This window comes from Colobus angolensis, unplaced genomic scaffold (genome assembly GCF_000951035.1).
Source record: "Colobus angolensis palliatus isolate OR3802 unplaced genomic scaffold, Cang.pa_1.0 Scaffold68, whole genome shotgun sequence".
Lineage (NCBI taxonomy): Eukaryota > Metazoa > Chordata > Mammalia > Primates > Cercopithecidae > Colobus > Colobus angolensis.
In genome coordinates, this window is record NW_012120487.1 from 3,402,304 (window position 1) to 3,427,931 (window position 25,628).

At 36.8% G+C, this 25,628-nt stretch overlaps 1 protein-coding gene across 2 annotated transcripts in view; it reads right to left on the bottom strand.

Annotated features, from left to right (window-relative positions):
- The window catches only part of FAF1 (Fas (TNFRSF6) associated factor 1), a 535,277-nt gene that overhangs the window by 38,711 nt on the left and 470,938 nt on the right, over window positions 1-25,628 (bottom strand). For both annotated transcript variants that reach the window (XM_011926246.1, XM_011926245.1), the window contains 2 exons: window positions 9,072-9,152; window positions 7,924-8,001 (listed from right to left, as the gene is read on the bottom strand). In XM_011926246.1, coding sequence (XP_011781636.1) covers window positions 7,924-8,001; window positions 9,072-9,152 — 159 coding nt within the window. The remainder of the gene's footprint in view (window positions 1-7,923; window positions 8,002-9,071; window positions 9,153-25,628) is intronic.

The window sequence follows — 25,628 nt, forward strand, 5'->3', positions numbered from 1 at the left end:
TTACCATTGTATTACAGTTGCCTGCAGTATTCAATACAGTAACACGCTGCACAGGTTTGTAGCCTAGGAGCAACAGGTTATACCATATAGCCTAGGTGTGTAGCAGGCTATACTATCTATGTTTGTGTAAGTAATGTCTAGGATGTTCTCACATCAACGGAATTGCCAATGACACATTTCCCCATCCTTAGGTGATATAAGACTGTATATCATTTTTCACAAAGTGGTGAGTGCTATGGAGGGAGTGCAGAGAATGCTGGCAGAAGGTAGGGGGAGGGGTAAAATTTTAAATATTGTAAACCTCAGTAAGCAAAGGGCTAAAGGAAAGAGGGTGCCACATGGATATTTAGATCTAAAAGAAGTATATTATACGCAGGAGTCACAGTAAGTAACAAGGCCCAGGTGCCTGGCTTGATTGAAGAATAGCAAGGCAGCCAATATGGCTGGAATGGAATGAGCAAGGGGAGAGGGGTAGGAGTTAAAGTTACAGTGGAAATAAAAGAGAGGGTGATTAGATCATCTATGGCTTTAGGAAGGACAATTAATTATTTTCCTATTTTAAAATTAAGGTATAATTTATATACAGTAAACTCTATCCTTTCATACATTCGCATAACTACCATCACCAACAAAGAAGAGTTCTGTTACCTCTCTCCCTGTTCAAATTTTTTCATCCCTAGTTCCTAACCTCTAATCTTTATTCTGACCCTAGTTTTGTCTTTTCCAGAATGTTATATAAATATAACCATAAATATTATATGAATGACTTCCTTCACTTAGCATAAAATATTTGAGATTCATCCATATTGTTGAATATATCAGTAGTTTGTTCCTATTTATTGCTGAGTAGTGAGTAGTATTGCTCTGTGTGAAAGCAGTTTACTGTTACTTTCATTTCACTTGTGTAAATACATACCTAGGAGTGTGACTGCTGGGTCATATGGTATATATATGTCTAACTTTACAAGAAAGTTTCAAGCTAATTTCCAAAGTGGATGTACTATTTAGCATTCCCATCATTAATGTGTAAGAGTTCAGTTGCTCTTCATCTTTGCCAGTACTTGGTATTTTCCCTTTTTCTTTTAAAAAGCCTTCTAAAAGATGTACATATATTGTGGTTTTAATTTGTATCTCCCTAATGGCTAAAAATGTTGAGCATATTTTGATGCACTGTATATTTTCTTTGATTAAGTGTCTTTCAAATATTTTGCCCATTTTAATACTTGGGTTGCTTTCTTATTACTAAGTTTTGAGAGTTCTTTATGTATTCTGGACATTAGATATATGATTTTCTCCTGTCTATGGCTTGTTTTTTTCAATTTCCTAGCAGTATTTTACAAATAGTAGAAGTTTCTAATTTTGATAAAGTCTAATTTAGATATTCGTTATTTTATAGGTTGTGTCTTTGGTATCAGATTTAAGAAATCTTTGCCTAACTCAAGGTCATGAAGATTCTCTCCAATGTTTTCTTCTGGGACTTGAATAGTTTTAGATTTTACATTTAGGTCTATTACCCATTTTGAGTTAATTTTTGCTTATGATACAAAATATGAATTGAAGTGTTTTAAAACTGGTTTTCTATGGGATTTTTTTGGATATGAATATCCAATTGTTGCAGCATCATGTGTTGAAAAGACTATCCTTTCTCCATTGAATTGCCTTTGTATCTCTGTTGAAAATCAATTGACCATATATGTGTAGGTCTATTTCTGGACTCCACTGACTCATGGGTCCATTTTTTTGTAAACACAGCTATGTCTTGATTACAGTAAGTCTTACACTCTGGTGATGTCCAACTTTGTGTTCTTTTTCAAAACTGTTTAGACTATTCCAGTTCTATTGCTTTTTCATTTAAATTTAAGAATCAGTTTGTCAATCTCTACAATCTTGTAGATATTTGATTAGAATTACTGTAAGAATTCAGGTTTTATTTTGAGATGTAAGCTCCTGCGAGTTTTTGAAGTGATGTGATGTGACAAATGATTTCTAAAGGATTTATTAAGACTATAGGAAAGTCAAAAATGGAGACATGGAATCAAGGTGGGAGGCTACCAAAGTAATCCAGATAACAGACAATGGTGGCTTAGATGAGGGTGATAGTGGTGGAGTTAAACATTTAAATTTTGCATATATTTGCAGAGCCCACAGGTTTGCTCATTAAATATGGATGTAAATGAGAGAAGTCAAGGATAATTCCAAGGTTTCTGGCTCTAACAACTGGAAAGATTTTCCATTTATTGAGATAGGGAAGATTGTAGAAAGAGCAGGTTTGGGTGGGGAGGGTAGGATCAGTTGTGCAATTTAAAACATATTAAGTTTCTGACGTATATGAGACATCTAAGTAGACATGATGGGCCAGCAGCTAGATATTCAAGTCTGGAGTTCAGGGAAAGGAAGAAGCTGCAAATATAAATCTGGGAGTCAAACATATAGACAATATAATATAGTCAATATAATAGTCGTAATACTGGATGAGATCAACAAAGGAGAAGAATGGATCCCATATAGGGACAGTTGATTTGACCCGATTCTGCAGTCAATCTCTGCTCCTGGCAACCTGGAGAGTATGGATAGCTTACTACGATTATGACCTCATTTCTGGATAAAGTAAATAAGGCAAATGATCATATTTCCTAAATCAAAATTCAGACAGATGACTTTTGGTTGCTTCTGGATATAAAGAACAGCCTGTACCCTGTGATTTGGACACCATGAAGCTAGAATTTCTGGTTTGTTTTAATGGTTCATGAGAACAACGGAACACTTCAAACTGGAACTATTGAAGAAACTGTGGATATATAGTCTCCATAATTATAATAAGGTATATTTATGTATTGGCACCTACCTTATTGAATTGTAAAAATTCAGTAAGATAATTAAGCCTATAAAGTGATCACCACTGAGTTTAGCACATATTAATTATGCAATAGATAGTGGTGATGATGCCAATGATGATGATGACAGGGATGATTATTATTATGGCCTAGTGTGGACAAAAGCAACTTACGTAAGATAAAAATACAAATTATAAAGAGCAGTTTTACCTTAATAACCAATTTATGGTCCCAATTTCATTCTTTGAATCTGGAGTAATAAGTAGAATGAATACTGGATAGAAGTTCTGGTTCTGCTTTCATCAGGCTTATGTTAGGTAAAAATTTTAAAGTAGGCTTAAAAATATCTTTCTAAAATTATTATTATTTATTTATTTTTATTTATTTATTTTTTTAAATACAGACAGGGTCTTGCCATGTTGTTCTGGCTGGCCTTGAACTCCTGGGCTCAACTGATCCTCCCACCTCAGCCTCCCAAGTAGCTGGGATTACAGGTGTGTGCCACTGTGTTTGGCTAAAAATAGGCTTTTAAATCCTGCTATGATCTTACTCTCATCCTCTGTAAAACAGTAATAATACTATCATCCTTACCAATTGTATCAGTCTGTTTGCACACTGCTATAAAGAACTACCTGAGACTGGGCGCGGTGGCTCACGCCTGTAATCCCAGCACTTTGGGAGGCCGAGGCAGGCAGATCATGAGGTCAGGAGATCAAGACCATCCTGGCTAACACGGTGAAACCCTCTCCCTACTAAAAATACAAAAAATTAGCCAGGCATGATGGCAGGTGCCTGTAATCCCAGCTACTTAGGAGGCTGAGGCAGGGGAATCACTTGAACCCAGGAGGCATAGGTTGTAGTGAGCCGAGATTGTGCTACTGTGCCATTGCACCCCAGCCTGGGCGACAGAGTGAGACTCAGTCTCAAAAAAAAAATAAAAATAAAAATAAACAAAAACCAAAAAACAAAAAACTGACTTGAGACTGGGTAATTTATGAAGAAAAGAGGTTTTAACTGACTCACAGGCTTAACAGGAAGGATGACTGGGAGGCCTCAAGAAACTTACAATCATGGTGGAAGGTGAAGGGGAAGCAACGACCTTCTTCACGTGGTGGCAGGGGAGAGAGACAGAGAGCAATGGAGGAAGTGCCACATTTTTAAACCATCAGATCTTGTGAGAACTCTATCATGAGAACAGCAAGGGGAAAGAGCACCCCATGATCCAATCACTTGCCACCAGGCCTTTCCTTCAACATGTGGGGATTACAATTTAACATGAGATTTGGGTGGGGACACGGAGCCAAACCATATTACCAATTTTGTAGAGTGGTTGTGAAGGTGAAACGAAAACTCCTTGAGGGCTGGACTATGCCTCGCACCTATAGCATAATGTCCACAGCACCTGATTTAATAATTTGCACACAGGAGATTAACTAAATATTTGCTAAATATTGAGTGAATAAATGATCTGAGTCAAAAACCTTAGCTGAAAATTTCTCTGCTTACCAAAAACTCCTTAGAAAAAAGTAGTACTCAGGAAGGCTTTCTTGGAGTATAGATAGTTCACACATTTCTCTAGTTACTATAAAGTCCATCCCTTAATCAGAAAAAATGTATTATTTGGGCCTTTGCAGGGATGATTTTACTATATTGTGCTTTAGCCTTATGACATTTAAAAAGTTTTAAGGCGCTGTCATACATAACTTGCCATTGTCACAGTAGTTATTAGATATAGTTGGGATTAGTATTCACCACATTGCACAGCTTACTCTTGAATAGGAATACAGGAAATGTTGCTCTAAAATCTCAGTGCTAGAAAATGTGGAAACCTTCTGAGAAACCAGCCTTTAGATCTGATGTTACGCACAAAGTACAACTTGTAAACTATCATATTTTCCTTTGTTTTGGCCCAAGTATAGAACAGATTTTATGGTACATGTGTGGAACAAACGTACAGCACCCTATCACATGGATTTGGTACCTATGCTAGATTATCTGTTGTCAATGTGTTAAGTCTTATCTTTGGCATTATCTTCCTTTGTCCTTTTCCTTTATTTCTATATCTATTCTTTCTTAATCCCTTTTAATTGCATGTATTCATCATGTAAGTTTCTTGAAGCTGATTTTGGAAAGAATAAGTACATACATAAATTAATACAACGGGGGAGATCTTTGCTGTTGTTTGTTTTTCCTTCAGAATAGCCTTTCTCCTTATTAGGGCCAATGACCAGATCAATATACTTTTCTAGATTTTTGATTTCACTCCAACAGTTATTACACAGCAAAATGAGGCTAACCATTAAGGAATTTCCCTGCAAACAAGGTGATCTGACTGTTCAATACTTCTTTTTTTCTAAAGGATCTTAGAATATTGAAGATAATCAAAACAATAAAAGTACTCTTGTTTCTCAATGTAATTATATGGGTTAGGATTTCCAGTTAGAAGACAGGTAGTGTTGCTGTGAAAAGTCAGGTGACCTGGCTTCTGATCCAGATTATGTGTTCAACCAGTTTGGTGACCATAGGTAAACCATATAATCTTTCTGGGTCTTAATTTCTTCAGAGGTTGCACAATACCAGCTTTTCCCAAACAGTTGTTTGTGATACACTAGGATGCCATGATATGTTAATTGTTGTTCCATTAAAAAAAGGGGCAAATAAGTTTAGACAAGATTGGACTAAATGAAAATAAACCATTTCTTAATGCTGGGATTTATAAGAGCCTTTGTGACACTTGGTTGAGGGAGAATAGAGTGCATAGTATTATCCAAACTTGCATTTTATGGGAGCATATCAATAGACAAATTTAAGTAATGACTAGGTGCAAAATATAACCTGTCCTCTCTCCCACTGTACCCCAACCTCTCACATGTTAACAGCTAGAACATATATTGAATTATGCAAAAAGGTGTTGATAGGGTCTTCTGTAAGACGATGGACTTTATCTACATTTAGAAAGAGAGAAAGTTTCAGCTCATGGTAAATTAGATAAATCATCAGATGAAATTACTGCCAAGCTCTAGATCCAGAACATTGAGTTAATTGTGTACCCTTGACATTTTGGCAAGCCAGTATGGTTGACGATATACTAATACACAGACACACACACACAAACACACACAGAGCAAGAGTGTGCATGTGTGAAAAACAGCATAAAGCAGCAAGAATCCTAAACGATATTGCTTGAAATAGCTTAAAAGGATAGTGACTAATCTCTCCCTTATCTAAACTTCTGTGAAACTTGGCATATATGACTCCTATAGACACAATGATATATGGCTTTGTACTGGAATGGAGTATGAGAAAGAGCTTTATAGTCATAAAGTCCTGGATGAGAATCTCAGCTGTTCTCACTTCTGTACATGTAATTCCTCAATGAACTTCAGTTTTCTCACTTATAAAGATAAATCTCTAACCCTGTAGCTTGTTTTAATGGTTAATTGATAAGCATATGTAAAACAGCTAGCAGATTACTTAATACACAGAAGACACTCAACAAAATATTTTTTACCTTCCATTATTGATAGTCCTCAGAGTACAGAGACTAGGGTTTGTCAGGCACAATATCTTGTATATATGTGATACATACTCATAAGAGTTTTGACATGAATAAACTTTGATTTCCAAACAGTTAAGTTTCACCTATCTTTCAAGACCTGACTCCAATATTACTTCTTCTGTACATTGTCTGATTATCTCAGCTGTAAAAGATTTTTCCTTTGGCCTTGAACTCTCTAAGTATTTTGCTTTTATTTCTATGTCATTTAGCACATTTTTTCTTCATTTCCTGTTACTCCTAGACAGCCTGTATCTTCCCTCTAAGATGTAATATCTTCTTATAGGCAGAAAACATTTTATTATCCTGTTTCCCTTGCCGTGCTCAGCACAGGTCTTCTTCAAAAAACATTTGTTAAACAAGTGAAAGTGGTGGCATACTTTGACTGAGAGTAGTAACTAACAGAGTTTTCCTCAACCCCAGTTAGGGCCCTTCAGGCCTTTCCATTGCTTGTTAGATGGCTTCCTCTTTTTATAAGTGAATCTTGCCATTAATCCTACATCTAAAAAAAAGTTCTGAATGTTCTTTTCTATGAAGCCAGCCTAAGAAGTCATTCGACCCCCATTCTGTTTGTGCCTACTGTACCTTAAGCATACCTCTATAATAATGTTTACATATAGTACTGTAATTCTATTTTTATAAGAGTAGGAACTCCTGGAGGGCAGGATTCATGTCTGCATCACTGTTCCCCAACAGATTTGGGACACACAGTACATATCCCAAAAATGTTTGCAAAATGAGTGAATGAAAAATTTTCTATATTGCTATGGACATGACATGAACTCAGGGAGAAAATCTATGAAGCTAAATGAATTTCCCACATTTGGGGGCTAAAAGCAAAATGTTACGAAAGTAACTCACAGTATCTTTTGGTGGGTAAAGTGAAGCCTGTGAAAGAGAGTAGAGATACAATATTTCTATTCTTAGGGTGAAACAACATCTAGGAAGGATGAGAAATATTTGTCAACAAATATTTGTTGGCAACAAAAGGGGAAGATTATAGAAAATCATGGATCTAGTACAAGATCAAGTTTTCTAAGAGTTCCATACAACAGATCAGGAATGATTAAGGAAATGTTAGGTCTTCCATACTAAAATGAGTCTAGGAAAAGTAGAGAGAAATAAGTTGTAAGAAATATTAACAGTTTCGCAGCTGGGCGCAGTGGCTCACGCCTGTAATGCCAGCACTTTGGAAAGCCAAGGCGGGTGGATCACTTAAGGTCATGAGTTTGAGACAAGCCTGGCCAACATGGTGAAATCCTGTCTCTACTAAAAATACAAAAATTAGCCAGGCATGGTGGTGGGCGCCTGTAAACTCAGCTACTTGGGAGGCTGACGTGGGAGAATCACTTGAACCTGGGAGGCGGAGGCTACAGTGAGCCGGGATGGTACCCCTGTGCTTCAGCCTGGGTGCCAGAGTGAAGACTCCATCTCAAAAAAAAAAAAAAATTAAGAAATATTAAAGCTTCAGTATCAAATACAGTGGAAATACAACCCAGCTTTTGAATAACTTTTCTTAAAATTATGCCCCACCTCACGTTCCTCTTCTTGTTCTTTGCGAATCTGCTCCAAACGAAACTGTTCTGCCATCTCTCTCTCATGAGCTTCCCTCTGTTGATAAAACAGAAAAGGAACAAGCACTTAACACAAACTTGTTTACAAAGAAAGAGAGAAATAAGGAAAGAGAAAGAAGAAAAGAGGAAAGAAAGAAAAAGTAAGTTACATTCAAAGGCTCATTGTCAACATGACTCAGAGGTATATTGTGGTAATGGAAACATTTCTTTCTACAAGAATGGAAACGAAAGCAAAAACAAAGCATAGGTCTCTGATAATGTTAGGTTCCTATTCAAACACCTTTGATAGCTCTGGGTAAAGTGGCATTCAAGATCCTTCAGGACATCCTTTGGTCTTCCTTTCTGGCCTTTCCTATCTGCCCTATACCCAAATCTAAAGCTATTTAATCAGCCTCTATCCATTTTCCATGCATTCTGGACCCTTGATACTAGCTTGTATTGCTTCCTCTTCCCTCCTACTGCTCTTTTTCTGTCCAGTTCACATATACCATCTCCTCTTTGAAACATGCCCAGTACAGTCCCACTCCCTGGCTCTCCAAAAAATAAAACCTGGAAAAAAATTTCCACTGAAACTCCTACTCACTGAACTCTCAGAGAACTCAGTGCTCCCCTTATGACACTTACACTTAGGATTCTTGGCTTATGTTACAGCTACTTGTGTTCTTTACTTAATCAACTCTACCACATTGTGAAACTTCCTTTAAGAGCAGAAACTGTGGCCTATTCATTCACCTCTCCTTCAAAGCTCAACACAAAAGCAGGTGCTTAAGAAGTATTCAATAAATCAATAGTTCCCAACCCTGACTACACATGAGAATCACCTAAAGAGCTTTCTAAAAATTGCTGGGTTCTATCATAGACCAACTAAAAAACAAATGAAATAGATACTAGGTTCATTTTTGTTTTCATTTTTCATGAAACAAACTTTATTTTGTCAAAATGAACCATGCTTTAATAACCGTGGATAGGATTCTATTCTTTCTGTTAACTAAATCTAGCTTTCTCTATTGCAAACACAATATTTTTAGGGATCAAAGTGATAAAGGGTTGGCATTTAAATAATGAACAATTGAGTTATTTATCCCAGAAGTACATGACCAAGCCTACCTTTGCTCTGTCAGCCTCAAGTGAAAGGCGATAGGCCTCATCTTGCTCTCTCTTCACATTTTCTCTGGCTTCACGTTCATCCTTAAAGAAAAAGATTGAAGCATTTTTTGACATATTACTATTTTTTTTGGAAAAAAAAGAGAAAAAAACTAATGGTAATCCTCTTTTTTTACTCCTATATGAACTTACAATTAAATAAGAGACTTTTAAAGTGTATAGGACATAAATAAGCAAACAAACAGTAAGATGAGCAGCATGGTACATAGTGGAAATAAGAATATTTGAATCCTAACTCTATAAACTATGTGACTTTGTATAAGTTATTTAACTTCTCCAGGTCTCAGTCTCCTCACTTGCAAAACAGAAATAATATTTGTCTTACAGGGTCACTGTGAGAATTAAGTGCAATAATATATAAACTATCTAGCAAAGGACCTGGCACTTAGTTCATTTTCATTATTAGTTCTCTTCTCCCTTTCTCCTGATTTTTCTGAGATAAACTTGGAGACTGTCAGTATTGGAACTAAGGACTGAGAGGGAGAACAAAGACTAGGAAGTAATCCCTGGATCAGTGTAGAAAGAGGCCGAAAGCAAAATACTCTGGTTAACCTCATTCCATACCACACCACACCACACAACTAAAGCTCTGGTTACCAATTAAGTATTTCCCCATTACATTCACACTCATGAAGTGTGAATAACAAAAGTTATCTAAGTTGAAAATCTCTTAGAATATTTTTAGCTTCTGAAGTGATTATACCATCTGCCCATATTTAAATCTTGAATTCATTTAAAATTAAAAGTTAATTCATGAACAGAATTTCTCATCTGTTATAGTCAGAAGTATAGACAATATATATATATACTTAACTTTAATAATAAATACCTACACCTGTCCACACTAGAGTGTAGGTTCCCTTTTTGGTCATTTATTTATTAGGCAGAACCATATAAAGTCACCAATATTTGTGACCTATAAAACTGGAAATTTCATAGTTAATTTCTCACTTTTTGTCTCTCCAATATATGCTTACTCAAGGCTGAATATATGCTCAGCATTCTCTTAGGTGAAATACCTAATCAAGACTGGCCTTATTCCTGAAGCCTAATATATCTTCTAGTTCCGATAATTCAATTAATTCCTAAAAGCTCTGGTATGAATAGGAACATTTCATTGACTTCCTAATCTTTCAAATAAAAATTAGAAAGAATTAGATGTTGCTGGCCTGAAGCTAATTGTTATACTACAAAATATGAAAAACCATGTTAAAACTGATGTCTACCCTTTCAGACATCTAAAAAGGATTAAACTTTTTTTTTTATTTAAGGAGGAATCTTGCTCTGTCACCCAGGCTGGAGGGCAGTGGCACGATCTACACTCACTGAACCTCAGCCTGCTGGGTTCAAGTGATTCTCCTGCCTCAGCCTCCCGAGTAGCTGGGATTACACGTACCCGGAATCATGCCCAGCTAATGTTTGTATTTTTAGTAGAGATGGGGTTTCACCATATTAGCCAGGCTGGTCTCGAACTCCTGACCTCAAGTGATCTGCCTGCCTTGGCCTTCCAAAGTGCTAGGATTACAGGCGTGAGTCACCACACCCAGCCAAGGATTAAACTCCTAAGGATCCTATGCCTCTGTGGATAAGTCTATGTTTTCAAATTTAGATATCTCTTGAATGTAATCAACCAACTATGAGAATAATCTTACCTTTCTATATTTTAAATGGGGGAAATGCACAAGATGTTTAAAATTTTAATTTGACCTTACTTTCCTGACTTCACCCTTTCAAGTTATTTAAAGCTTCTCACAACATTCTGTACTTTCCCTTTAAAGCACTTACCATAACTGTAATTCATTATCACATAATTATTTATTTAATGTGAAACTACCCCATGACACTGTAAGTAAGCTCCACAAAAGCAGAGAACTTGTCTATATTACATATGTCTGTATTCCACATATTGCCTAGTCTTTGGGAGGTGTTTAATAAGCATATGTTAAATAAATGAATTATCTTTCCAGGCATAAAATACTTATTGTCTACAGCAAAAATTAAAGAAAAAGATATAGCTCATCCACAAAATGGCTGGCCCAATCTGAAATTGACTGGCTGGGCAGGAATGACTTGTTATGCCACTATGTACACATAAAAAACAGACCTTCTAAAAGCAATCACAGCTGGAAGCCCTTTGATCACAAATATGGTTTATAATAAAAGCATTCTAAGTAAACAGCTCTGCTGAAAAACAGACTACAGCAGATATGAAAGGCCATCAAATACAGGGATCTCTGCCACAAAATGTGGCACCTGGTGTATGTTCTTTACCTTGCTCACAGCTCTCCCTGACCATCCCGATAGAAGGGCTGGCTTCGGCATGTGGCTCAGGATGAATTTTCCTAAATTTATCATGGCCATAGCTTCTTGTATGTTTGGTAGTTGTTGGTGAATAGTTATCATTTCTTCTTATCTGCTCCTCAGATTTTATACTTGCCTCTCCAACTGTCCTCTTCAGAGTCATCTCCAATTTTGAGAAACAAAACTGCTTATGTGTTTCCCTATATTATTCTACATTATTAGATTTTTTAGAAAATCCCAAGTATTGTAGTTAACACTTAATGTATAAATTTGTTCTCATAACCTGTAGATTTGCTCTGGAACTTATCTTGTGTCCTACAAATATTGTCCTTGTAGAGGTTCCCTTTGCTATACCTAAGAGGACACATCAAAGTAACTAGAAATTTTTACACATTGATTGGGTGGAGGTAGAACAGCTAGATTATGAGATTCAGAAACAGGTCTTAAGTGTTGCTTAGACTACGGCTTGGGTTACTTGTTATTCAAACACTCCTTGTCACACCAAAGTGAGAAGCTGGATTGCTCAGAAGTAAGTAATGGCCCCAGTAGGTAGCTTTCTTTGTAACATACTTGTCACTGCTCTCATATTGTGCTGTGCTACACTCATTTGTGTATTTGTCTCACTGCTCCCTACCTGAGCTGTACACTCCCGGGGTAAAAGACTCTATTTCATATGTCTTTGTATTTCCTATAGCAGCTAGTGTACTATCTTACATATGACAAGCATCTAAAATATGTATTTGTTGGATAAATAAATGGAATTATCAGTGCTCAACAGTTATATACCAGAAATTCAGGAGCCTGTAAGTATTCTTCAATCTAGTAACTTTTATTTAAATATATTTTCTATCCTGGGTATTATAATGAGTTAGGAAGTGCCAGAACTATAATTTACTTATTTTTAGTTAAAAATATTTTTTTGGAGTACATAGTAGGTCAATGTATTTATGGGATATGGGAGATATTTTGATACAGGCATGCAATGGGTATTAATCACATCACAGAAAATGGGGTGTCCGTCCCCTTAAGCATTTATCCTTTGTGTCACAAACAATCCAGTTAGAAGTACAACTATTTTGACTATAGTTACCCTGTTGTGCTATCAAAGGCTGGTATTATTCACTTTTTCCATATTTTTTGTACCCATTAACCACTACACCTTCCCCCTAACCACTTCACCTTGCCCCACACCCCACTGCCCTACCTAGCCTCTGGTAATCATCGTTCTACTCTCTATCTCCATGTGTTTAATTGTTTTGATTTTTACATCCTACAAATAAGTGAGAACATGTGACGTTTGTAGTTCTGTGCCTGACTTATTTCACTTAACATAATGGCCTCCAGTTCCATCCATGTTGTTGCAAATCACAGGATCTAATTCTTTTTTACAGCTAAATAGTACTCTTGTGTATATGTACCATATTTTCTTTATCCATTTGCCTATTGATGGACATTTAGGTTGCTTCCAAATCTTGGCTACTGTGAACAATGCTGCAACAATTATATTAGTACAGATATCTCTTTGATATAATGATTTCCCTTCCTTTGGGTATATACCCAGCAGTGGGATTGCTGGATCATATGGTGGCTCTATTTTTAGTTTTTAAAGGAACTTCTACACTGTTCTCCATGGTGGCTGTACTAATTTACATTCCCACTAACAGCGTACAAGGGTTCCCTTTTCTCCACATCCTCTCCAACATTTGTTATTCCCTGTTTGGGGGATAAAAGTCAGTTTAACTGAGATGAGATGATATCTTACTGTAGTTCTGATCTGTATCAGAATTAGAATTTAAACATAGTCATTCTCACCATAAAGCCTGTTTTTTCCCCACTGTGGCACACTAGGTAGTTCAGCATAGTCCTCTATCTCCGAGACAATAGCCATTGAATTTTACAACAATTCACTGAAAATGATGTTTATTAAAAATAAAATATTTTATGAGTTGCCAAATGGTTCCTAAAGTAAGAATTTAACAAAAAAATGAAATTTAGATGTAATTTATTACACCCTCAGTAGTGCTAAAGATTAGTAATCATCAGTTAATTCCTAAAAGACTAATTCAAAATTCCAAATTATCAAACTGAAGTGGCTATAGACTTTTTTCAAATACTTAGCAAATGCATATACACATAGAACATTTACTGGTTTTCTGAATGCCCAGGTTAGAATGCATACTTTGCTCCTTGCTCTACCAATAGGTCCTTGTCAACAGAGACATGGCCCTGCTATCTATCTCTAGAGATACAGATCAAGATAACCTGAAGTTCTCTCAATATAAATACTTAGAGATAGTAGGTAAAATATAACAAATATGTTCAAAAGTATTACTAAGCATGTCAGAAAGAAAGAAAGAAAGAGAAGTTTCTAGGTACCAGAAATAAAGAGGAAACTGAAAGTGAGAGATATAAATGATGAGGTAATTCAGAATCTGACAAGGTAGGTTATCCGTCTTGATAACCTAGAAGCCCCACTGTGATCAGCGATCTCATTTTGGACTTAAGCAAGGTGAGGAGGTGTAAAAATCATCTCTGGAGACCAGGCGCAGTGGCTCATGCCTATAATCCCAGCACTTGGGAGGCCAAGGCGGGGGGATCACCTGAAGTCAGGAGTTTGAGACCAGCCTGACCAACATGGTGAAACATGTCTACCAAGTACAAAAAATTAGCTGGGCATGGTGGCACATGCCTGTAATCCCAGTTCTTTGGGAGGCTGAGGCAGGAGAATCGCTCGAACTTGGGAGGCAGAGGTTGCGGCGAGCCGAGATTGCACCATTGTACTCCAGCCTGGGCAACAAGAGTCAAACTCCATCTCAAAAAAGAAAAAAAAAAAGTTGTCTCTGGGATAACTTCTGCAGCCTAATGTAAGTGAAGTTGGAGTCTGGGAATGAGGTGTGGGGGTGAGGGGAATAAAAGTTACTTTAAGAAATAATGGTTGAAATTTTTTCAAATTTGATGAAAATGAGAAAGCCACTGATTCAAGAATCTTAACAAACTTTAAGCAAAAGAAACATGAAGAAACTACACCAAGGCACATCATAACCAAATAACTTAAAGTTAATAATAAAAAAAATTTAAAAGCAGCTGGAGAAAAGACAAGACATAATATGTTCAGGAAACAATGACAGCAGACTTCATCAGAAACAGTGCAACTGAGAAGACAGTGAGGCAACATCTCTAAAGTACTGAAAGAAAAAAAAAAAAATCCTGTCAACCCCAGAATTCTATACCCAGTGAAAATATTTTTCAAAACTGAAGGTAAAATGCTTTTCAAACATATAAAACTTGAAAAAATTCATCAATAGTATGTGTATTACAGTAAAAGTTAAAGGAAGTCTTTCAGGTAAAAGGAAAAGGATACCATAAAGGAATGGCTTTGTGTTTAGACAAAGGAATAAACAAAACTGGAAATGGGAGCTTCATAGGTAAATTAATAGACTTTATTATCCAAAACTCTTTTTTTTTTTTGAGATGGAGTCTCACTCTGTCGCCCGGGCTGGAGTGCAGTGGCACAATCTCGGCTCACTGCAACCTCTGCCCCTCCAGGTTTAAGCAATTCTCTGCCTCAGCCTCTGGAGTAGCTGGCACTACAGGCGTGTGCCACCAAGACTGGCAAATTTCTTTTTGTATTTTTAGTAGAGATGGGGTTTCACCATCTTGGCCAGGCTGGTCTTGAACTCCTGACCTCGTGATCCACCTGTTTCAGCCTCCCAAAGTGCTGGGATTACAGGCGTGAGCCACCGCGCCCAGCCTCAATACTCTTTAAGAAACAATTGACTGTATCTCAATGCCATTTTTTACAGAAACAGAAAAACCCATCATAAAATTCATACAGAGTCTCAAGGGACCCCTAATAATCAAAACAATCTTGAAAAGTAACAAAGTTGAAAGACTCACGTTTCCTGATTTCAAAACTTACTATAAAGCTACAGTAATTGAAACTGTGGTACTGGCATAATGATAGACACACAGAACAATGAAACAGAATAGAAAGCCCAGAAAGAAATTCTCACACATATGGTGGATTGATCTTCAACAAGGGTGGCAAGACCATTCAGTGAAGAAAGAACAGTCTCTTCAACAAATGATGTTAGGAAAGCTGGATATCCACATGCAAAAGAATAAAGCTAGACCGTCATCATACCATATATTAAAAAAAAAAAAAAACAACTTAAAATGAATCAAGACCCAAATTTAAGAGCTAAAACCACATCATTCTTAGATAAAAATATAGGTGAAAATCTTCATGACCATGGATTAGGCAATGATTTCTTTCGTATGTCATTGAAAGCATACGTGTAAAAAAGAAAAAAACAGAAAAATTATACTTCATCAAAATTAAACCTTTTCCACTCAAGAGAGTGGAAAGATAATCCACAGAATGGGAGAACACATTTGCACGTGATGTCTGATAAAGGATTACTATCCAGAATATATAATAAACTGACAACTAAACAACAGAGAAACTAAACAAGCAAATTAAAAAATGGTCAAGGGCTGGGTGCAGCGGCTCATGCCTATAATCCCAGAACTTTGGGAGACCGAGGTGGGTGGATCACCTGAGGTCAGGGGGTTGAGACCAGCCTGAACAATATGGTGAAACCCCGTCTCTACTAAAAATAAAAAAAAAAACAAAAAACAAAAACACAAAAAAACAATACCCACATGTGTGGGGGTGCATGCCTGTAATCCCAGATACTCAGGAGGCTGAGGCAGGAGAATTGCTTGAACCCGGGAGGCAGAGGTTGCAGTGAACTGAGATCGCGCCACTGTACTCCAGCGTGGGCAACAGAGCAAACTCTTGTCTCAAAAATAAAAGAAAGTCAAAGGACTTGAATAGACATTTTCCAAAGATGTATAAATGGCCAGTACACACATGTTCATAGTGGCATCACTTACAATAGTCAAAAGGTGGAAATAATCCAAGTGTTCAACAGATGAATGGATACACCAAATATGATATATACCTATAGTGGAATATTATTTAGCTATAAAAAGAATTTTAATTATTATATATACTACAACATAGATGGACCTTAAGGACATTGTGCTAAATGAAAAAACCCAAATGTGAAAGGACCAACATTGTGTTTCCACTTACATAAGGTACCTAGAATAGGCAAACTCACAGAGACAGAAAGTAAATAGAGGTTGCCAGAGGCTGAGGGGAAGGAGAACGGGGAGTTATTGCTTATTAACTGTAGGGTGTTTTTTTTTTTTTTTTCTAAATAGATGCCCTCTTTATCAGGCTAAGGAAATTTTACTTGATGCCTATTTTACTTAAAATTCTTATTAGGAATAGATTAGCTTTTGTCTGATGCTGTCTCTGCATCCACTGAGATGATTATATCATAAATCACACTGATTTTCAAATCTGATAAGGTAAGAAAAATTAACAAAAGGTATCTACAATGAAAAGGAAGTAGAACTCTCTTTATCCACAGATAAAATGATTAGAAATGTGGAAAATTCTATGGATTCTACCAAAAATCTATTATAACTAGTAAGTGGGTTTAGTAAAGTTGCAGAATATAAAACAGATAACAAGCAACCCCCTCCCATCCCCTCCCCTTCCTTCTTTCTTTTTTCTAGTCAAGTGATGCAGTGGGAGTACAGAAAGAACAAAAAAATTTGTTACTGGTTGTGGTCAATTAGTTGTAAACACTACTTCACTTGGACCAGCCTATATTTCTATATACTGGCAACAAATCCTCAGAACTTACAGTTTTAAAATATCATTTATAATAGCATAAAATATACGAAATACTTGGGGATAGATTTGACACAAGATGCAAACAACCTGTATGTCGAGCATCAGAAAACAACTGCTGAGAGAAATTAAAGACATAAATAAATGGTGAGATAAATAAATCATTCTTGTGGATTAGAAGAATCAATATTTTTATGTCAATTCTCTCCAAATCATCTACAGATTCAACATAATTCCAATCGAAATACTACCAAAAATTGTTTTGGTAAGCTGATTGTAAAATTCATGTGGAAATGCATAGGACCTAGAATAGCCAAAAGAATTAAGAAAAAAAAATAAATTAGAGGACTTACACTACTTGATTTCAAGATTTATTACAAAGCTGAAGTAATAGTAATTCTGTATGGTACTGTTGTAAAGATAGAAAAAACAAATGGAAAAAAAAAGTCCAGATATAGACCCATCCATGTATGATCAACATATACATTTGACAAAGGTGCAAAGGCAATGCAGTGGAAAAAGGAAAACCCTTTAAACAAATAGCACTAGAACTACTGGATACCCATCTCTTTCTGACCCTGAAAAAAAAACTTCAATACATACATCACACTATATACAAAATTTAACTAAAGTGGATCATAGACCAAATGTGAAATCTAAAGCTATAATACTTACAGAGGAAACACAGGAGAAAATAGTGACCTTGGGTTAGGGAAATATGACCCAAAAGCATGATACATAAAAGAAAAAATGTTTAAATTGGACTTCATCAAAATTTTAAACTTGTTTTCTCCAAAAGACAATTGAAAATGATATTGAGTGTGCCTATGTTAAAATGTCACATGTAACCTATAAATATGTACAATTATTATGTATCCATAAAAGTAAAAATTAAAAAATTAAAAATCAAAGTTAAAAATTAAATGTGAGGTAAGTAGAAGACAAATATTACTACTACAATTATAAGCTGTTCATCTAACAGTGGAATTAAGAGTTATAAAACATTTCTTGATCAGGTAAATGCTATCTGATAATTATTCTAGTGAATTATCATGATATAGTAAGAAATATTTTTGATTAATAAGCAAGAATAAAACAAATCTCTGTATATTACGCTCCCTCAATAAAACCATAATTCTACTACTAAATGCAAAATATTCACTGCAGAATACATTGACATAAATAATTGGTATTTATGAAAGAGAAAGTAATAGCGACAAAACCATAGACTGAGAGAAAAATCTTTGCAAATCACATTTCAAGTAAAAGACTTGTATCTAAAACATATAAAGAACTCTCAAAATACAAAAATAAAAGGACCCCAATTTTAAAATGGACAAAAGATTTGCAAACACTTCATCAAAAGACACATAGACAGCAAATAAGCATGCCAAAAAGTAAATGCTGTCTCATTAATCATCAAGAAAATAAAAACTAAAACCACAGTGAGATACCACTACACACCTATTAGAATGTCTCAGTTTAAAAGACTAACCAGGCCAGGCATGGTGGCTCATGCCTGTAATCCCAGCACTTTGGGAGGCCCAGGCAGGCGGATCACGAGGTCAGGAGGTTGAGACCATCCTGGCTAACATGGTGAAACCCTGTCTCTACTAAAAATACAAAAAATTAGCCGGGTGTGGTGGTGGGCACCTGTAGTCCCAGCTACTCGGGAGGCTGAGGCAGGAGAATGGTGTGAACCTGGGAGGTGGAGCTTGCAGTGAGCCGAGATGGCGCCACTGCACTCCAGCCTGGGCGACAGAGCAAGACTCCGTCTCAAAAAAAAAAAAAAAAAGACAAGACTAACCATGCAAAGTGTTGATGAGGGTGTGGAGGGTGTGGAGTCACTGGAACTCTCTTATACACTGCTGTTGGGAATGTAAAATGGTAAAACTACTTTGGAAAACACTTTGGCAATTTGTTTGAAAGTTATGCATCTATCTACTGTATGATCCAGTCATTTAAATCTTAGGTAAGTAGTTACCCAAGACAAATGACCATATTACCATATGCCTATACAAAATGTGTACACAAATGTTCATAGCAGCTTTATTTGTAACAGCCAAAAACTAGGAAATAATCCAAATATCCATTAACAGGTGAACATTCAAAAAACTGTGGAAAAAACACTATTGAAAGCAGCAGTAGTGGTTTTTATTGTACAGAGCAGATAGGTATGGGAACCTCTGTTGTAATGTAACTATTTATCATCATAAGATTTCAAAAAATAGGCATAATAAGCCTTTTATCAGTGGCTTTTACATCAACTTTAAGCCAATCATAACTGGGTTTGGAGAACTGAGTTCTCTAATAAAGACCAATTCTCAGAGACTCACAGGAAGAGTGTGCTTAGAACTGAGTGACTTAGGGTCAGCAACACAAGGCAGACTCTTAAAACTCAAGACAGCATGGAAACGCAAGGTTACATGAGACTGCTCAGCCTTACTCCTAAAACAGGATATGGAGAGAAGAAACAATTTAGTGAGAACTGAAACTACCCATTCATAGCTTAGCCCACTTGATTTTATTAACAAAAATAATGATGGCACATACAGGGTTGTATCAAAGACTGACAATCTTTTCACTGGAGGCTGGGGGCACATCAGTATTCAGAGTGAATTAGGTAAAAGTAATGTGTTGGTTTCATTGACTGTTTGACAGGAACTAAGGTCAGGCAGTTGACTCACATGTATAAATTGTATAGCCATATCATAGTGCTCAATGGCTGCTGGAGGCTGGACTTGCTCTATATGGCAGCAGCCTGTTTTAAGATCCAGGTTAGCTAATAATAAAGTATTGGGGTCTGTTGGAATACTGTTTTTTAGTATAGCTGAACATTCAAGCTTTCTTAGGTGTATGTGTGCATGATGGGCTACCCAGAAAGAAAAATACAATATATTGTATTGAGCTATTTTGCTGTGTTTTTAAACTTTTTTTTTTTTTTTAAAGAAACAGGGTCTCACTCTGTCACCCAGGCTGCAGTGCAGTGGCATGATCATAGCTCACTGTAGTTTTAAACTCCTGGGTTCAAGTGATTTTTTTTTTCCTGCCTCAGCCTCTGAGGAGCTGGGATTACAGATGTGTACCACCATGTCAGGCTAATTATTCTAATTATTATATTAAAAATGTTTTTAGAGATGGGGTCTCGCTATGTTGTTCAGGCTGGTCTCAAACTCCTTGCCTCAAACAGTCCTCCTGCTTTAGCCTCCTGAGTAGCTGGGATTACAGGTACGAGCCACTGCACCTTGCTCTTATTTTTAAAAAGGCATTTGTGTAAAATTTTAACATACAAATGTTAAATTATCCTATTAACACTGTTAATAATTGCTAGATGGTAGCTGTACAATATTGCAAATACAGTAAATGCCACTGAATTGCATACACTACAGTGGTTAACTTTATTTTAGGTAAATTCCATTTCCATAAAAAAAGTATATATATTGTTAATGGGCCAGGTGCAGTGGCTCATGCCTATAATCCCAGCACTTTGGGAGGCAAAGGTAGAAGAATTGTTTGAGGCCAAGAATTTGAGATCAGCCTAGGCAACACAGCAAGACCCCTGACTCTACAAAAAATTTAAAACAGTCAGCTGGGTGTAGTAGTGTGTGTCTATAGTCCCAGCTACAGGAGCCTGAGAAGACTTACTTGAGCCCAGGAGTTTGAGGCTGCAGTGAGGTATGATTGCACCACTGCATTCCAGCCTGGGAAACAGAGTGATTCCCTGTCTCTTTAAAAAAAAAAAATTGCTAAAACCAAAACAAACAAAAAGTAACATTGTGGTATATTCATGTGGTGGAATACTATTCAGCAAGTAAAAGGAATGAATTATTGATATATGCAACAATGTGGAGAATGTCAAAATAACTACACTGAATGAAAGTAGCCAGACTAATGAGTATATACTGTATGATTTAATTTTTAATAAAACTCTAGAAAATGCAAGCAAATCTATACTAACAGAAAGGTCAGTGGATATGTGGGACTTGGCCTGACAGAGACAGCAGAGAGGGATGACAAAGGTACAAGAGGAAGCCCTTGAGAGTGATAGTTAACTATTTTGATCATGGTAAGGATTTCATGGGTGTATACATATGTCAAAACTTGTCAAATTATATACTTTATATAGGTGTGGTTTATTGTATATCAATTGTACCTCAATATGGATTTAGAAAATAAATGATTAATACTGCAAAAAATTAACAGATGAATGAAATAGTAGCTTGGATATAGGTAAAAGGAGAATTAATGAAATGTGAGTAATCTCAAGAAATTATCTAATTGCAACACAGAGATACAGAGACATAAAATATGAAAGAGAAGTTAAGAGACAAGGAAGACACAGTCAAGAGTATCTAATATGCATCTAATAGGAAGTCTAGAAGAAGAGAATACAGTGGATTAAGCAATACCTAAAGAGACCAGGTTTCTGAATTTTCTAGTATAGATGAAAGACAAGTACTCAACATCAATTTCGATTAAACAGCAGCTTGGACATAGGTAAAGGGAGAATTAATGAAATGTGAGTAATCTCAATAAATTATATTGCAACACAGAGATACAGAGAAATAAAATATGAAAGAGAAGTTAAGGGACATGGAAGATACAGTCAAGTGTCTAATATGCATCAAATAGGAAGTCTAGAAGAAGAGAATACAGTCGATGAAGCATACCTAAAGAGATCATATTTTTGAATTTTCTAGTATAGATGAAAGACAAGTACCCAACATCAATTTCGAACGGTAACCCCCAGTTTTAAAGAAACTCCTAAACTGAATAAACAAATAAATTGGTTGGCCTCATCATAGTCAAGAACTAGATCACTGAAGCCACCTCACCTATAGAATACCAGCCCTGATTCTTAATGCTGCTGATCCAATGATAAGACCCTGGACGACTAGGTTGTAGTAACAGAAGTAGTACTTAGAACCTGGTTAACCAAAGTATGGTCCAAGGACAAGCAGTATTGAAATCCATTTGGAGCGTGTCACAAAAGGAGAATCTTGGGCCCCATACTTCAAAATAATTGCATCAGAAATATGAACTTTAATAAAATCTCCAGGTGATTCCTATCATATGCAGATTAAAATTGGAAAAGCACTGCTTATAAGACTGTAGAAGTCTTCTGAGTAGGGGATCCTATTGATTTTGTAGAAAGCAAGAAAATTTTGATTAAAGTAATATATCAACACTGCTTAAGACTGGTTGGGATGTTATTTTTGCTTTCAGAAAAGACATAAATGGGGGAAGTTAATCCACACTGGGGGAGAAGAATGGTTAAATACCAGAACTGGGACCTAATCCTTTAGCAGCCAGTCAGGAGTTTGGAAGACAAGACCTGTGCTTTTGAACAGACACCTCACAATAGGTTCCCAAATGGATATGCAAATTCCTTACATAGGAACATGTTCACTGAGAGCATACATTCTGAGAAAGGAAATAGAGAGAGACAGCCAAACACTTATTCCTCTCCAAAATGTCAGCCTTGTTATGTGGTATATCCGGCTAAATGGTCTACAGAATTTTGGGGGTGTGTGTATGTGAGTGTAACAAACAGATGATATAATGGTCACTGATAAAAGCTGAATACTATGTTCTATGGAGACTTCTCCAGTCAGGATTCCTCCCTGAAAGGAGACAGATAAGACAATAGAAAAATGCTTACTTTCAATCACAGGTTAGTAAACTATGTATGGTCTTTGGGCCAAAGCTGACTTGTGGCCAGTTTTTGTAAATAAAACTTTATTGAAACATGGCTATATCGATTCATTTGCATATTGTTTATGGCTACTTTTGTGCTACAATGACAGAGTTGAGCAGCTGAGACAAAAGTATATGATCCCCAAAGCCAAAAATATTTACTATCCAGCCCTTTATAGAAAAACTTTGCTGACCTTTAAAATCAATATAAATGTTGGTGTCAGTCTTTTAAACTTTCAACTTTCAGTAAGTAGGGAATAAAATCCTAATGGGATTTAAAGTTTGTAAAATCTAGGGAGAGATTCAGGAAAAGGAAAGGTCAAATGGAAAGAGTAACTAATCTGTTCATTATAAAAAATCAGAAGCTATAATTTAGTTCTGACACTAGTGTGAAAGATTTAAAGTCAAAGCTCTCCCAGTAGCCTTTACATGTGCCAACAGTAGAAAGTCTTGAAAGGGATTTTGCATCACAGATAAAAATGATTTGATTAAGCATATGAGGGCAAGCGAAGAATGGACAGGTTTCCAGGTATCTAGGAAAAGTGGAGGAATCATTTTTTTTTTTTTCTCTCAGACGGAGTCTTGCTCTGTCACCCAGGCTGGAGTGCAGTGGCACAATCTTGGCTCACTGCAAGCTCTACCTCCCGGGTTCACGCCATTCTCTTGCCTCAGCCTCCCAAGTACCTGGGACTACAGGTGCCCGCCACCACGTCCAAATATTTTGTATTTTTAGTAGAGACAGGGTTTCACTGTGTTAGCCAGGACGGTCTCAATCTCCTGACCTTGTGATCTGCCCACCTCGGCCTCCCAAAGTGCTGGGATTACAGCCGTGAGCCACCATGCCTGGCCTGAATTGTATACTTTAAAATGGTTAATTTTCTGTTATGTGAATTTCACCTAAAAAAAATTATCAAAATTACAGAGGGAGGCCATATGAGCTGCTGTCTTGATGGCTACCAAGCCAATGGCCAAACAACAAAATGTGGTATTATGCATACAATGGAATATTATTCAACCATAAAAAGAATGAAGTGCTGATACTTTACGGCTAAACAACAAAGCTGTCTGTAGTGAAAAGAGAGAGAGAAATATTTTAATCTTTCCACATTTAAAGGACAAATGATGGCATTGCTTAAAAAAAAAAGTTAACTTGGCACTCAAAGGAAGTGCAGGCCAGATGCAATGTCTCATGCCTATAATCCCAGCACTTTGGGAGGTTGAGGCAGGAGGACTGTTTGGGTCCAGGAGTTCCAGAATAGCCTAGGCAACACAGTGAGACCCTATCTCTACAAAAAATTTAAAAATCAGCTGGGTGTGGTGGCACATACCTGTAGTCCCAGCTATTTGGGTGGCTGAGGTGGGAGGATTGTTTGAGTCTGGGAAGTTGAGGCTGCAGTGAGCTGTGACTGTACCACTGCATTCCAGCCTGGGCAATGGAGTGAGAATGTCAATAAATTAAATAAATAAATACCAAAAAAGCAAAAGAAGTGCCTGGTGGTATGGGCTTCATGGTGTACTAGGACAAGGACATTCACCTTCCAGCCAAATGACTTGGAATCCAGTCCTCCTTTCATTCTGGTGGCCGAACAGTACAGGGAAAAGGTCATGGGCTTCAAATACAGACAGCCTTGGTTTGAATTCTAGGTCTGCCACTTAATTTCTGTGCCCTTGGGCAAGTTCCTTGACCTCTTCCAACACTGATCAATTTTATCTCTAAAATTTAAAAAAATGGCCGGGCGCAGTGGCTCACGCCTGTAATCTCAGCACTCTGGGAGGCTGAGGTGGGTGGATCGCCTCAACTCAGGAGTTTGCAACCAGCCTGGGCAACATGGTGAAACCCTGTCTCTGCCAAAATACAAAAAATTAGCCGGGTGTGGCGGCATGCACCTGTAGTCCCAGCTGCTCGGGAGACTGAAGCAGGAGAACTGCTTGAACCTGGTAGGCGGGGGCTGCAGTGAGCCAAGATGGCACCACTGCACACCAGCCCGGGTGACAGAACAAGACTCTGACTAAAAAAAAAAAAAAAAGAAAAATTGAGAAAAATTTAAAACTCTAGTAACTAGATTAATGGAAGGATGAAATGAAATCAATATATCACACAGCATCTGGGACTATGGTATGTATTTGATGAATATTATCCTAATAATAATCCAATAATATCAATCTTCATCCTTCTAATAACTAGACGTGTGACTTTAGGGAAAATAGTTGAATTTCCCCTAAGGACCGTTTAGGAAGGACCTGGGGCAAATCAGCTGTCACTAAATAGCATCATTTTTCTATAGGTAAAATGGAAATGGTACGGGTGAGGGGAAGCAAGGGATGGTTCATGAATAATTACACGAACATGAACCTCAGGTCTCTGAAGCATCCTTCCATTAGTCCCTAACCGACTGTTACACCCCACCACCCAAGTCAGTCCCTATGTGCCAGGGCTCTGATAAGTGTCCCAGGGCCAAAAATAAGAACATTAGCGGTCTTAACCACAGATTATGCACCAGATGTAATTCAGAAGAAAATACTTCAACTATAAATGCATTTCAGAAGTCTGACAACATTCTTATTTTTCTCACAATGATTACTTTGATTTCTGAAATACCAAATTTCAAAAAGGTTTCTCTCTTTTTTTAAGGACATACATAAATGAGTAATTTTAATATACTAGTCAGAATAGAGACTACATATAGAGGCAAAAGATATTTGAGAGGGTTACTAAAGTGTTTCCAAAGTATTGTTATTAGTCTACTTTTTAACTCAGTGTTGAGTACATAGGTGTTTATTACATTTAAAAC